Source organism: Ranitomeya imitator, chromosome 2, assembly GCF_032444005.1.
Source record: "Ranitomeya imitator isolate aRanImi1 chromosome 2, aRanImi1.pri, whole genome shotgun sequence".
In the NCBI taxonomy this organism is placed as follows: domain Eukaryota; kingdom Metazoa; phylum Chordata; class Amphibia; order Anura; family Dendrobatidae; genus Ranitomeya; species Ranitomeya imitator.
Genome location: NC_091283.1, coordinates 29,382,330 through 29,398,066, shown reverse-complemented (window position 1 = coordinate 29,398,066; position 15,737 = coordinate 29,382,330). Strand labels below are relative to the sequence as shown.

At 47.9% G+C, this 15,737-nt stretch overlaps 1 protein-coding gene across 1 annotated transcript in view; it reads left to right on the top strand.

The window, feature by feature from the left end:
* LOC138661544 (antigen peptide transporter 1-like) overlaps positions 1-15,509 on the top strand; it is a 43,419-nt gene extending 27,910 nt beyond the window's left edge. Inside the window, exons 8-12 of the mRNA XM_069746342.1 lie at positions 7,465-7,653; positions 7,747-7,920; positions 12,826-12,985; positions 14,117-14,253; positions 14,710-15,509. Of these exons, the coding sequence (XP_069602443.1) occupies positions 7,465-7,653; positions 7,747-7,920; positions 12,826-12,985; positions 14,117-14,253; positions 14,710-14,934 (885 nt within the window). The 3' untranslated portion in view covers positions 14,935-15,509. The remainder of the gene's footprint in view (positions 1-7,464; positions 7,654-7,746; positions 7,921-12,825; positions 12,986-14,116; positions 14,254-14,709) is intronic.
* The last annotated feature ends 228 nt before the right edge of the window (positions 15,510-15,737 follow it).

The following is a 15,737-nucleotide window of genomic DNA, read 5'->3' as shown; positions in this document are numbered from 1 at the left end:
CACTTGCCCCTGTTAGGGGTTCCTCAGCCGTCTCACTCCGCAGAGCGACGTGGCTGGGCACGCCTGTACCTATGGACACATTAACCTTCACAGAAAAATCATTATCAGGTTCAGTTGGCACAGGTACAACATTTTCACCATCAATCCTAGGGAAAAAATGGTTATTAGATGCATCATTACAAGATAAAGCATGGTCAGGTAACACATGCGATTTCCCATCATTATCATCATCATCATCATCAGGGTTAACGTTACCCTTATTAGCAGATTGGGGAGGGGTGTCAGAAACGTAGTATGCAACCATCCTCCCCAAATCAGTCCCCAACAAAACATCAGTGGGCAAATTATCAGACAGCCCCACTTCCTTCACCCCGCTCCCGGCACCCCAATCAATATAAACCCGGGCCATCGGTAAGGGACAGCTGATGCCCCCAATCCCCGTGACAGTTAGGGTTTTCCCCGGTATGATTTCCTCAGGGGCCGCCAGTTCGGGTCGGATGAGGGTTCGTTCCGCCCCGGTGTCCTTGAGGCCTGTAGCAACATGGCCTCCCACCGTGACGTGCTGTACGTTGTCACACACCCTCCCAACCACACCACCCACCAAAAGAACTGCATTAGGCCCTGGGGCCTTGGCTGGGAGGTTCTTCTGCTTGTCTGGACAGTGGGTACTGATATGACCCAGCCGCTTGCAGTAGTAACACTGGCGAGGTTCGGTGGTAGGTCTGGTGTTGTTGGCCACGGGGCCAGGACCTCTGCTGTGTTGGCTGGCAGGGGTACTGGCGTTGGATGCAGGCTTACCCCCTCTCCAGCTGGTGGTGACTGGCTTCTGCGCTTCCGATCTACGGTTGGCCTCATAGGCATCGGCAATCTGCGCTGCTTTCGTCACGTCTTTGGGTTCTCTGTCCATCACGAACTGTCGCACCTCAGCTTGGCAAAGATGAAAGAACTGGTCTTTCATCATTAGGTCTCGCAGCTGTGCAAAGGTGGTCACTGACAGTCCTTGGGTCCACTGGTCAAAGTGGGTCCCCAGTTCATGCACCATATCACTGTAACTGTCGTGTGGACCACGTTGGAGGGTCCGGAACTTTCTACGGTACACCTCGGGTGTAAGCTGGTACTTGGCTATCAGGGCCTGCTTGATGGCCTCATAGTCTCCATCTTGTTCTTGAGGGAGGGCAGCAAACGCCTACAGAGCTTTGCCTCTCAGCCCTGGTGTCAGGTATCGGGCCCATTCATCCGTAGGCAGCCGGTACTGTCTGCAGGCTTTCTCAAAGGCCCGCAGAAAAGTGTCCAAGTCCCCGTCCTTCCCCATAACAGGAAAGTGATCGGGCCGGGGCTTAGGTATCTGAGCGCTGCTGGGCTCACGGCTCTGGGCGGTGGAGGGCATCCCCCGCTGCCGGAGCATCTCCAGTTCATGTTCTCGCTGGGCTTGGCGCTCGGCTCTCTCAGCCTCCCGCTCGGCTCGGGCCTCTCGCTCGGCTCGCTCCTGGTATTGCTGGATCAGCTGCAGACGTCTCTCTAGGTCATCTGCGGAGCATTTATGGAGAGCCAGCCGCAGGAGGAGGTCTGCGCCCCCCTGGTTGCCAGTAGGGCCCGTACTCAGGGGTTGGACCTCTGCTGCAGCACCATGTTCGCTTGTGCTGGCTTCTGCGGCCTCTGGGCTCTGTGGCCTGGCTTGGTCTGCTTCAAATTGCACCAGTTCAGCGACCATTTGAGTCTTGCTCTTGCCCTGGGAGTTCAGGCCATGGTACGTGCATATCCCAGCAAGAGCGTCCTTCTTCTGCTGGGCATACCAGGCCTCTCCTTTCGCAGCCATGGTTGCCAAATAAAAGATAGGATAGAAAAACGAAGAGAAAGGGAGGGGATAATTACCAGTACACACAATTGTCTCAAGACTAATAAACACTGAGTTCGTTCTCCAAACTTATTTGCGCAGAGTCCTCGCAAGAACTTTCTGCAAGTTTTTAGTGAGGGGAATGATTGCTCAAACCAAATCACTAATGCTCTAATATCCCACCGCCTTGCCACCAATTTGTCACGATTCACACCGTGACCGTCACCCATACGTCACGAGTCGGGGTGACTTTAGGCCAACAGACGGCTATCACATGTGCAGGGGGGCTTATCTTAGTTATCCCTCCACTCCACAATGTGATGAAAAAACACACACAAGGCTATTGACCTCTTAGTTTGCAGCAGGGGCTTATTCTAGGTATCCCAGTGCTCTTCAATATACCATGAACTGCAGGGATTTATGTATATCCTGCTTACAGTTCCACTTAACCCTTGCAGCTCTCTGGCGCCCCCCTTACTCTCAGGTCAAATTAGGTACTGCACCCTGGGTAATTAGTCGCCAGACAGGCTGCCTGCTATGTACTGGCTATTGGGCACGCTGCAGCGACGCGATAAACTACTCCCACTCAGGCAGGAACAATAATTATTAACGCCGCAGTCGCTACAACATCACCCAAAAGCCTGCACGGTATTGCTGCCACCAGCTCCGATTAAACGGGTCCGAAGCTAACCCAACACAGTAGCGTAATTCCCTTCAGAAGACAGAGTACGTTTTAGAGCATGGAGAAAGAACTAGTATTAAATATTATACTCCGTAAAGTTTAGGCAGTGCTTTATCAAAATATTTTACAAAGATGTTACAAATGAGGCAATTGCAAATATGTACGAGGTAATTATAACATAAAGGGATTGCAGGAGAAAAGATAACACTCACATGTTCTCAGAGCATTGCAGGCAACCAGGCTAGTGGAGGTCCCATACGTCCCAGTGCATTGGACTTGCTCAGGGCTCTCCAGGAAAAAGACTCGAACTAACTGCTGGGAGCCTGCCAGAAACTTAAAACCTGCAGCTAGTGACATCACAGAAAGGCTGGCTTATCCAGACCCTCCTCTCTCTACAGTCTGAGTAATTCAACCTTAAATTGGTCTACTTTCTATAACTCCGCTACAAAACATGTCATGGTCATAACAAACCCAGCATTCATCTTTTATTAACATTGGCATTCTAACGAGATCAAATATGTCATATGTGTGATGCGTCATTACAGAGAAATCCCTACTGTTTAACCTGATGGAGTTAGAAGCTCAGGTTTACCGTGGTGGATAGATCCACCGAGGGAGATTAAGAATATGTATTTTCCTGTTCCTATCTTAAATAGTTTGCCTAATATCTTACAAAAACAGAACAAAGACCTCAGGGTTTCTGGGAACTTATAATCCAGTTCTAGCTGGTCACTTTCCACTGCAGGGATGCCGGTCGTAAATACCTTTGCTCTCAGAGCTAGAGGCAATAAACTCCTCTTCCCCCATACCTTGGAAAGGAAAGCTCTTGGCTGAGTGAAAGGGAATGGGAGGCTTTTTAGCCCGCAGCCTGGCTAACAAGAGAAACTCAACTTATATGATATTTCATACAACATCGTGACAACTGCCCTTATTGTCTTTATGCGCTCTGCTGATTCAGGGCCTAACCGGTTAACAAGCAAATCCAGTTGTTCCTTGCCAGTGAGATTAAGGTCTTGGATCACTGCTTGAAAGGTCGATTTCCAGGCCCTATAATTCTCGGCACGATCATCAAACTTTGAGAGACTAATGTGTATTATCTCCCAGCGAATCATGTATCTGGTGAAGTCAGATATGTCCAATCTCCCGGTCATTGTTGCAGGATGAACTTATCGTATCCGTACGGGATTTAAGTTCTCTTGCTTATATGACTGCCAGAAATCAGGACGAAATGATGCGGCATATGGGTTAAACTGCGGTTTAGTCTCTATAGGTTCTGCTGGCTGTGGCCTAAATTGTGAGTTAGTGCTGGAAGTTACCTTGTCGGCAGTAGGTGGCGACATTTCTTGACTTGCGGGCGCATCCGTGTTAAAAAATGGAGGTGGTGCTGGTGCAGATGTTAAATGTCTTAGCACATAGTCAGAAGTGTGAACAGCTGAGTCCTCCGTTTCTCCTGGAATAAGACAGTCCGAATTATCTTCTTGTCCCAATGCTTGTTCAAGGACCTTCAGTTTAGCAAGGGCTGTTGCTTCTTCCCTTTCTGGTTGGAGTATTTCTAATTTCCTTTGAGCTTCCATTTTGTTTCTTTGAGCCTCCATCTCATTTTTTTGAGCTTCCATTTTGTTTCTTTGAGCTTCCATTTGGGCTTCTACTTCCACTTCAGCCTCCCTCTTAGCAAAGGAGCTTTTTACTCTAGCTTCCTCTGCAGCCGCATGGATCTCCAGTAGCTTGTCGGACAATGTTGACTTCCTGGAGTGAGATGATCTGGAAGACAGAGATGTGATTTTGGTCGATGTTGTGCGATGTGACCTAACCTCTTGGAGGTGAGCGATGCGGAGTTCTGCTTTATCCTGAGCATCTCGTACTAATGAGGTCTTTTCTTGGAGAAGAGTTTCCCTTTCAGCTAGTTCTGCTGGGGCATCTTCCATGTCACAGTTACTCAGGAATGTAACATAGTAACATAGTTAGTAAGGCCGAAAAAAGACATTTGTCCATCCAGTTCAGCCTATATTCCATTATAATAAATACCCAGATCTACGTAATGTGATGTACTTTGCAGACAGTCTCTGGTAGCGATCATAGGCAGCAGATAAACTCTTCAATGTGAAGAACAAGTTCCACTGATACATATCAATCAGAGACTCACAGGGAAAACACCCTTATAATGGACACGCATTAAATAACAGGGAAAAAACTCCACTACTAAATATATCCTACAAAAACCAAAATATAATCCTGAGACCATAACTTACTAAAAAAGTAACAAATTTATTAATAAACACAAAATGAATACAGACTTGATAAACAGGGTACAGACAGAGCTCGTATATGGAGGACAAAAACCACTGAAAATCACAAAACGGGCAAAATAGAGCAGAGCCAGGAACACTAAAAACATGTCATGCTAAATACCTATGTAGGGAGCTAGATCATGAAAGTGCGTAGTGCCTGATAAAGTGTAGAAGTGCATGTTCCTAGTGCGGCCATGTTAGTAACTAATCATATAAACCTAATAGAATTGGTGCCAGTGTCAGTCCAGCAGCCCCGACGCGCGTTTCGCGTGGGCTTCCTCGGGGGGGCTGCTGGACTGACACTCTCATCTCTTGGCATCACAGACTTGGCCCTATCCTGGATCTCGTCATATCTAACAGACCGGACATTCAGTGTCTCCCTCTCCCGCACCACCTCCTCACCTCGCCCCTTATCTGTCGGTGTTCCCCAAGGCTCAGTTCTAGGACCTCTACTCTTCTCCATCTACACCTTCGGCCTGGGACAGTTCATAGAGTCCCATGGTTTGCAGTATCATCTCTACGCCGATGACACGTAGATCTACCTATCCGGACCTGACCTCACCTCCTTACTCACCAAAATCCCACAATGTCTGTCTGCTATCTCGGCCTTCTTTTCTGCTCACTTTCTAAAACTGAACATGGACAAAACCAAATTCATCATCTTTCCTCCATCTCACTCTACCCCTCCACCAGACCTATCCATCAATGTCAGTGGGTGCTCACTTTCCCCAGTCCCACACGCTCGGAGCCTCGGGGTGATCCTTGACTCTGCCCTCTCTTTCAAGCCACATATCCAAGCCCTTGCCTCCTCCTGCCGTCTCAAACTCAAAAATATTTCCTGGATCCGTACATTCCTTGACCACTAAACCACAAAAACACTAGTACACGCCCTTATCTCGACTACTGCAACATCCTGCTCTCTGGCCTCCCCTCTAACACTCTGGCACCACTCCAATCCATCCTACACTCTGCTGCCCAACTAATCTACCTGTCTTCCTGCTATTCCCCAGCCTCTCCCCTATGCCAAGCCCTTCACTGGCTTCCTATCATCCAGAGACTCCAATTAAAAACCCTTACTATGACATACAAAGCCATCCACAACCAGTCTCCTCATGCATCTGTCACATGGTCTCCCTGTACTTACTTACACGCAACTGTAACATCCCTTTAACAGGTATTCAGCACATACAACACTGTTCTGACTCCAGGCCAGAAGGGGGAGCTCTACACCCGACTTCAGGGGAGCTGCTCTCTCTGGTCGGGAGGCGGAGACAGTTGCTAGGCAGTGGCTAGGCAGTTGGTGAGAGGACAGCAAGGAGTTAGGAAGGAAAGGAGGGGCCGTGCAGACACATGAGGTACTGCAGCTCCTGGAAAGAGCAAAAAAAGCAGAGCAACTTGAAAGAGACTGAAAGGAGGAAAAGAAGCAAAGGCAAAGTAAAGGGCTGGAGAGAGAAGCTGCTAGTGACCTTCCTCCACGATGAGCGTAGATACCGGTAGCCGGAAGACTGAGGTTGTGGGGGTAACTTCATGCGCCACAGCAGAAACCAGCGGACAGCTAGATAGCAAGTCACCTGTGCACCAATAACACCCGAGGACACAGTAACGCATAGAGCCCGGGTCGTGATAGAGATCCTGTAAAAAAGCTTGAGTTACCTGTCGTATGGGTTAGTGTCTTACCTAAAGGAGGACAGAGAGAACGTTAGGACCTTGTGTGAGGCCTAAGGCAGCAAGGGACGACAACAACACAGTGCTAGGAGGAAGGCTTCCAACTCCACCTGGTTAGGGGGATTCCTCAGATGCTTCCAAGCCGGCCGGACCACCACCAGCACCTGTGATCCGGTACCCTGGACTGTGGCTGCCTGAATCACACAGTAAAGAGGTAAAGAGACTGCAACCCTGTGTCCTCTGTTTCTTACTACACCACTTATCACCTGTCTCTACTACACCGGGAGCTCTGGGGACCCAGCTTCACCTGTGGGAAGCCATACCATCCCTGCTGCCATACCATCACCCCAGTGGACCCCTTTAAGCAGCGTCGGTCATCCCTGACCGAATACCACATGTGGCGTCACGAACTTTCATTATTTCTATAACCCCTTTAAAGGCCATCCATTTGGCGCCCAGGGCCATGGACCAGGTCGCTGCCACCCTGACCTGGTACCGAGTACCCCACTGATCTGACGGGCGATTCACAACCTTCGATCTTCACAAGATCTCCTTCTCTACTCCCCTCTTATGTCTTCTTCCCACAACCGCATCCAAGACTTCTCCCGTGCTTCCCCCATTCTCTGGAACTCTTTACCCCAACACATCAGACTCGCGCCTACCATAGAAACCTTCAAAAAGAATCTGAAGATATGTGCAGACCCCATTGTGCACACCATGGTGGGAGTGAGTGGCGCCGGAGTGGCCGTCTTCCAGTTATAAAGGCCATTAATTTCCAGCTATATCACCCTCCGCCTTTTTGGCGAGAGATATCTCTGTGACGCTGTCCTGCCGCCATCTCCCACCTCAGGGCTCTACACTAATTTGTCAGGCTGAACACTCAGATGTAATGTAGCAGCCGCCCATCAAGATGGTGAATACCGCATCTGTAAGTGACATTGCTGCCCTGCCACTCTGACCTCTCCTTTAATAATTCCCTCCGCCTCTTCATCCAGGTGCTGCAGCGCTTGTACCCAGATGTTAAAAAAGCCGTAGGATCGTCCGAAAAAGTGTTTGAGTACATGGACCGGACTCCGCAGCTGCCACCCCCAGGAAACCTCAAGCCGGCTCATCTTAAAGGACACGTCCAGTTCAAGAATGTCACATTCTCCTACCCGAAACGGAAGGACACTCCGGCTCTACAGGTACGGACTCACCGGATGATGTTCAGACTCAGATGGTGATTTCTCTAACAGTGACACACCTGTATGGACCGATATATTGTTATAATCCTCTAGGATGTCTCTTTTGACCTACGGGAGGGGCAGGTGACGGCTTTGGTTGGTGCTTGTGACGCTGGTAAGTCCACCGTGGTGCAGCTGCTGCTGAAGTTTTATCAACCACAACAAGGACAAATCCTCCTGGACGGGAAACCGGTATCCGAATATGACAACGAGTATTACCGGAGAATGGTGAGACCCCCATGCGTGCATGTCGGAGGGGATATTGGAGCCACCCACATCTAAAGTGCAAGCTCCTCACTATACTGTGCAGTTATTGAAATAATTAACTACTTAACGGAACGGATTATTCCCATTTTCATGGAAGGACATTATCGAGTAGTGCATGGAAGAAACAAGCACTTTTGCAATTTACTGTTTATTAAAATTTGCTGCCTATCTTGAGATATTAACATGTTTGTCTACAGCTTGTTGCCTAGGAGTCCGACCACTGCTGCCAAACGTTCAGTGTTTACACGCTCTTTTCTACGAAGCTTGTATGTGCTGCAATGAAGCTGACCAGGGTGGCTGGAGTGCGCTGTTGCCAAATGTGCAGTGCTTACAAACTAGACAGCAGTGGTGGTCGATCTCCTAGGTAACTAGCTGTAAAGAAAAGAAAAGTGTTAATATCTCAAAAATGGTTGCAAATTTTAATAAACAGGGAATTAATAAAGTGTTTCTTTTTATGGGCTCTATCCGACAATACCCATATGTGAAGATGGGAATATCCCATTAAGGACATAAACGAGCAGAGGACGTTTATATATAGAACTAGACGGTGACCCGATTCTAACGCATCGGGTATTCTAGAATATGCATGTCCACGTAGTATATTGCCCAGCCACGTAGTATATTGCCCAGCCACGTAGTATATTGCCCAGTCACGTAGTATACTGCCCAGCCACGTAGTATATTGCCCAGTCACGTAGTATATTGCCCAGCACAGAGCCACGTAGTATAGAAAGTTTAAAAAAAAAAAAAAAACATATACTCACCTATAGCCCGTTGAAGTCCTGCTATACTCACCCTCCGCCGCCTTTCTCGCTCCTCTCCACGCTCCCGGCACCGCTCCATTGGAAGCAGCAGCTTGCAGTCCCGTCCCAGGGCTGGTGTAGTGGTGGAGCAGGACCTATGATGACGTCGCGGTCACATGACCGACCGTGACATCACGGCAGGCCCTTGTCCCACACCAGCCCTGGGACGGGAGCGGAAGCTGCCGCTTGCAATGGTGCGGTGCCGGGAGCGTGGAGAGGAGCGAGAAAGGCGACGGAGGGTGAGTATAGCAGGTTTTTTTTTTAATTATTATTTTTAACACGACATATTTTTACTATTGATGCCGCATAGGCAGCATCAATAGTAAATAGTTGGGGACACACAGGGTTAATAGCAGGGGTAACGGAGTGCGTTACACCACGGGCCGTTACCGCTGCCATTAACCCTGTTTGAGCGGCAAGTGGAGGGGATTACGGAGCGGGCGCCGGGCAGTGAGTGCAGGGGAGTAGGGGAGGGACTAATCGGACTGTGGCCGTCGCTGATTGGTCGCGGCAGCCATGACAGGCAGCTGCCGAGACCAATCAGCGAACGAATAACCGTGACAGAAGGACAGACAGACAGACGGAAGTGACCCTTAGACAATTATGTATATAGTTTACTAGAGTCCCCGTGGATCTTTTTTCTAAGAATGAGGTTCAGGCAATTAAAATAAGAGTAAGTAATAAAAATAAATTAAAAATACATAAAATATAATTTCTATCTGAAAGAGGTAATATCAAAATATTTGGTAGGTAATAAAAAGTGGAAATAATTATATTCTAGGGTAACGCTATGGACCACTTTTATTATATTTATAGCCCACAGTTTTTGCAAGAAAGTGAGTTCCAAATAGTTGCAACTCACACAAAAAGTCACAGTCATTCACTTTGCACATCACTCGGAAAAAATGCAAAAAAAATTTTTTATCGACTGGAGTATGAAATGTCAGTTTTAATATATCTCCTGAAAAATTGCTTAGAATCAACAATGAATATTTTTTATTTATTTTTCTTTTTGCGATAAACCTGAAAATTCTTAATAAAAGGGAAAAATTAAGTATACCCTATATAAAAAAAGAAAAATAAATGTGAAACCTGCATTGTCTCGATAATATGGTGCAGAAATCATTAATATTGTCCAATAAATACAGGTGCATTTCACAAAATTAGACTATCATCAAAAAGTTAATTTATTTCAGTTCTTCAATACAAAAAGTGAAACTCATATACACTGCTAAAAAAAATAAAGGAAACACTAAAATCCCACATCCTAGATATCACTGAATGAAATATTTCAGTTGCAAATCTTTATTCATTACATAGTGGAATGTGTTAAGAACAATAAAACATAAAAATGATCAATGTAAATCACAACTAATATCCAACGGAGGTCTGGATTAGGAACGATACTCAAAATCAAAGTGTAAAATCAAATTACAGGCTGATCCAACTTCAGTGGAAATGCCTCATGACAAGGAAAAGATGCTCAGAATTGTGTGTGGCCTCCACGTGCCTGTATGACCTCCCTACAACGCATGCTCCTCATGAGGCGGCGGATGGTCTCCTGAGGGATCTCCTCCAAGACCTGGACTAAAGATCCGCCAAGTCCTGGACAGTCTGTGGTGCAATGTGTCGTTGGTGGATGGTGCGAGACATGATGTCTCAGATGTGCTCAATCGGATTTAGGTCTGGGGAACGGGCGAGCCAGTCCATAGCTTCAATGCCTTCATCTTGCAGGAACTGCTGACTCACTCCAGCCACATGAGGTCTGGCATTGTCCTGCATTAGGAGGAACCCAGGGCCAACCGCACCAGCATATGGTCTCACAAGGGGTCTGAGGATCTCATCTCGGTACCTAATGGCAGTCAGGCTACCTCGGGCGAGCACATGGAGGGCTGTGCGCCCTCCAAAGAAATGCCACCCCACACCATTACTGACCCATTGCCAAATTGGTTATGCTAAAGGATGTTGCAGGCAGCAGATCGCTCTCCACGGCGTCTCCAGACTCTGTCACATCTGTCACATGTGTTCAGTGTGAACCTGCTTTCATCTGTGGAGAGCACAAGGCGCCAGTGGTGAATTTGCCAATCCTGGTGTTCTGTGGCAAATGCCAAGCGTCCTGCACGGTGTTGGGCTGTGAGCACAACCCCCATCTGTGGGCGTCGGGCACTCAGACCATCCTCATGGAGTCGGTTTCTAACCGTTTGTGCAGACACATGCACATTTGTAAGCCACAAAAGGCCACTGATAAAGAAACTAGCTGTTCAAAGAGTGTCGTATCCAAGCATATTAATGGAAAGTTGAGTGGAAGGAAAAAGTGTGATAGAAAAAGGTGCACAAGCAACCGGGATAACCGCAGCCTTGAAAGGATTGTTAAGAAAAGGCCATTCAAAAATTTGGGGGAGATTGACAAGGAGTGGACTGCTGCTGGAGTCATTGCTTCACCACACACAGATGTATCCAGGACATGGGCTACAAGTGTCACATTCCTTGTGTCAGCCACTCATGAACAATAGACAATGCCAGAAGCGTCTTACCTGGGCCAAGGAGAAAAAGAACTGGACTGTTGCTCAGTGGTCCAAGGTGCTGTTTTCAGATGAAAGTAAATTTTGCATTTCATTTGGAAATCAAGGTCCCAGAGTCTGGAGGAAGAGTGGAGAGGCCACAATCCAAGCTGCTGGAGGTCTAGTGTGAAGTCTCCACAATCAGTGATGGTTTGGGGAGCCATGTCATCTGCTGGTGTAGGTCCACTGGGTTTTATCAAGACCAAAGTCAGCGCAGCCGTCTACCAGGACATTTTAGAGCACTTCATGCTTCCCTCTGCCGACAAACTTTTTGGAGATGGAAATTTAATTCTCCAGCAGGACTTGGCCCCTGTCCACACTGCCAAAAGTACCAATACCTGGTTTACAAACAACAGTATCACTGTGCTTGATTGGCAGCAAACTCGCCTGACCTTAACCCCATAGAGAATCTATGGAGTATTGTCAAGAGGAAGATGAGACACCAGACCCAACAATGCAGAGGAGCTGAAGGCTGCTATCAAAGCAACCTGGGCTTCCATAACCCCTCAGCAGTGCCACAGGCTGATCGCCTCCATGCCACGCCACATTGATGCATTAATTGATCCAGAAGGAGCCGTGACCAAGTACTGAGGGCATTTACCGAACATACATTTCAGTAGGCCAACATTTCAGATTTTAAAATAATTTTTCAAGCTGGTGTTATAAAGTATTCTAATTTACTGAGATAAAGACTTTTGGGTTTTCATTGGCTGTAAGCCATAATCATTAACATTAACAGAAATAAACACGTGAAATAGATCACGGTGTGTAATGACTCTATAGAATATATGAGTTTCACTTTTTGTATTGAAGAACTGAAATAAATTAAAGGGAACCTGTCACCTGAATTTGGCGGGACCGCTTTTGGGTCATATGGGCGGAGTTTTGAGGTGTTTGATTCACCCTTTCCTTACCCGCTGGCTGCATGCTGGCCGCAATATTGGATTGAAGTTCATTTTCTGTCCTCCATAGTACACGCCTGAACAAGGCAAGATTGCCTTGTGCAGGCGTGTACTATGGAGGACAGAGAATGAACTTCAATCCAATATTGCAGCCAGCATGCAGCCAGCGGGTAAGGAAAGGGTGAATCAAACACCTCAAAACTCCGCCCATATGACCCAAAACCGGTCCCGCCAAATTCAGGTGACAGAGTCCCTTTAACTTTTTCATGATATTCTAATTTTTTAAGAAGCACTTATATGATGTGATGCCCAGTGCAGTAAGGTTGGAAAAAAAAGCACAACGTCCACCATATCCATAGACGTAAGGTCACACTACTGCTGCACATCACTGCCAAATACAATGACTGTTACAGGATGGAAAACCATGGTGGCCGCTGCGTTGATCAGACTTTGCTCATGCAGATTTATTTCTTTCGACTTCATCACACCATGAATCCCAGAGCAACGAGACTGGAAGCGGACTCCATCATCATCATGTGCCGCTGGTGGCGTCTCGCATTCTTCACTGTCCTCTGTCTTACCTCGCTTCCTTCATTGCAGGTGTCCGTGGTGAGTCAGGAGCCCGTCCTCACTGCCCGGCCATTAGATGACAATATCTCTTACGGTTTGGGACACATTTCTCAGTCGTCTGTGGAGAACGCGGCAGCCGCAGCAAACGCACATGATTTTATTTCCAGCATGGTGGACGGGTACAAGACAGGTGGGTGTAGGACAGATGATATACGAGGCGTGTATGATGGAAGCGTCGGGTCACACAAGGGTTATTACACTCTGCCCTGGGTTGTACTTTCTGTTATTACCCCATTTGGTGTAATGTTTAATGCCTACATACCACTACCATATATCGGCCTAATAACATACATATGTATAATCCCCCATACAGTGCTCAGATACCAGCAGTGACCGAAACTGCTCCATACATAAAGCCATATAATAACAGTGCTATACGGTATGTGAATAATACCGTTATACAGGCTTCATTACAATACATGGTGGTCATATAGGAGCGGCTGATGTTCTCTGTGTGGCTGATGTGCTCTCTGCGGCTGATTTGCTCTGTGTGGCCAATATTCTCTGTGTGGCTTATGTTCTCTGCAGCTGATGTGCTGGGTGCGTTTGATGTGTCTTGTTTGGCTGATGTTCTTTATGTGGCTGATGTGCTGGTGCTCTGTGCTGCTGATGTTCTCTGTGTGGCTGATGTCCTTTGTGTTGCTGATGTCCTCTGTGTTGCTGATGTCCTCTGTGCAGCTGATATTCTCTTCGCGGATGATGTTCTCTGCGTGGCTGATGTTCTTTGTGCGGATCATGTTCTCTATGTGACTGATGTGCTCTGTACGGCTGACATTCTCTGTGCAGCTAATGTGCTCTGTGCTGCTGATATTCTCTGTGCATATGATGTGCTCTGTGCTGCTGATATTATCTGTGCGGCTGATGTTCTCTGTGCATATGATGTGCTCTGCGTGGCTGATGTGCTCTGCGTGGCTGATGTTCTCTGTGTGGCTGATGTTCTCTGTGTGGCTGATGTTCTCTGTGTGGCTGATGTTCTCTGTGTGGCTGATGTTCTCTGTGCGGCTGATGTTCTCTGTGCATATGATGTGCTCTGCGTGGCTGATGTGCTCTGCGTGGCTGATGTTCTCTGTGTGGCTGATGTTCTCTGTGTGGCTGATGTGCTCTGTGTGGCTGATGTTCTCTGTGTGGCTGATGTTCTCTGTGTGGCTGATGTTCTCTGTGCGGCTGCGCGCTTTGCACACTCTGAAGGACGGTCTTGTATTTTCGCAGCAATAAATGAATGACTCGTGTGTGGAGATAATAGTCATGTGCTGTATTTTAGGTGCTGGACAAAAAGGCGCCCTTTTGTCTGGAGGTCAGAAACAAAGAGTGGCGTTAGCGCGGGCCCTGGTGAGGGATCCCAAGGTCCTTATACTGGATGATGTCAGCAGCTCCCTGGACTCTGAAAGTGAACTCAAGGTGAGTAAACCAATAGGATAATGCTGCAATGCTCACAGTGTTTCCCCAGTTGTGCTGCCGAGCATTGCGCCATACGACATGTTCCATACATTATAGTTTCTGGTTTTCCCTCAAAAAATTGCCAGATTTAGTATGAATGAGAAAGGTGACTTACAGATTGCTGTGCGCCGCTCCTTGTAGTTATCTCCGTGACGGTGCTGCAGTGGGGACTAGACAGGGTCTCCTCACTGCCATAACACCCACTCAGCTTTGATGGAGGGAGCGTGTGACCTGACGCTGAGTAGCCATCCTGGCCACGAGGAGAATTTAACTAGTAGCCGCACCAAATAACTGGAGGGAGCGTCGATCAGCGATTATGTCATTGTTACTCACACTCGATCCTCCATCTATGTGTGCTTTTGTACAGCAGATTTACACCCATGTGTTTCCCTGTAATGATGTGACTTTTCTGTCCAGATACAAAGCACCATTTACGACAACCCAACCAAACGTACTGTACTGCTAATTTCTCACCGCCTGAACTTCGTGGAGAAAGCCGACCACATTCTGGTTCTGGAAGGAGGTCAGATCAGAGAGTCCGGCAGACACGAACATTTACTTGCCCAGGAGGGCGTCTACTGGAGACTCTGGAACAAACAGCACAGCACTTTCCACAGGGAGAACGGAGACACCGAGGAATGAAAAGGAGGCCACGCTCGTGCCGTGTCTCTCATGCCGTATCCCTTGTGCCGCGTCCCTTGTGCCGTGTCCCCTGTGCCTTGTGCTACATCCCTCGCGCCGCGTCCCTTGTGCCGTGTCCCCTGTGCCTTGTCCTCTGTGCCTTTTGCTGCGTCCTTCGTGCCGTGTCCCTCGTGGATGTGACACGCTGCATACAGCGACTTGAGGACGTGTGAGATCAGATTGTATGGTTATATCTGCCACCTTTTAGCATTTTCTATCATTTGTTGCGTTTTGTGGCAGCGAGACATTACAGACATTACAGTCTTAAGGTACCTTCACACTGAACGATATCGCTAGCGATCCGTGACGTTGCAGCGTCCTGGATAGCGATATCGTTCAGTTTGACACGCAGCAGCGATCAGGATCCTGCTGTGCTGTCGTTGGTCTTTGCAGAAAGTCCAGAACTTTATTTCGTTGCTGGACTCCCTGCAGACATCGCTGAATCGGCGTGTGTGACGCTGATTCAGCGATGTCTTCACTGGTAACCAGGGTAAACATCGGGTTACTAAGCGCAGGGCCGCGCTTAGTAACCCGATGTTTACCCTGGTTACCATCGTAAAAGTAAAAAAAACAAACACTACATACTTACCTTCAGCTGTCTGTCCCCGGCGCTCTGCTTCCTGCACTGGCTGTGAGCGCCGAACAGCCGGAAAGCACAGCGGTGACGTCACCGCTCTGCTTTCCGGCCGCTGTGCTCACAGCCAGTGCAGAGAAGCAGAGTGCCGGGGACAGACAGCTGAAGGTAAGTATGTAGTGTTTGTTTT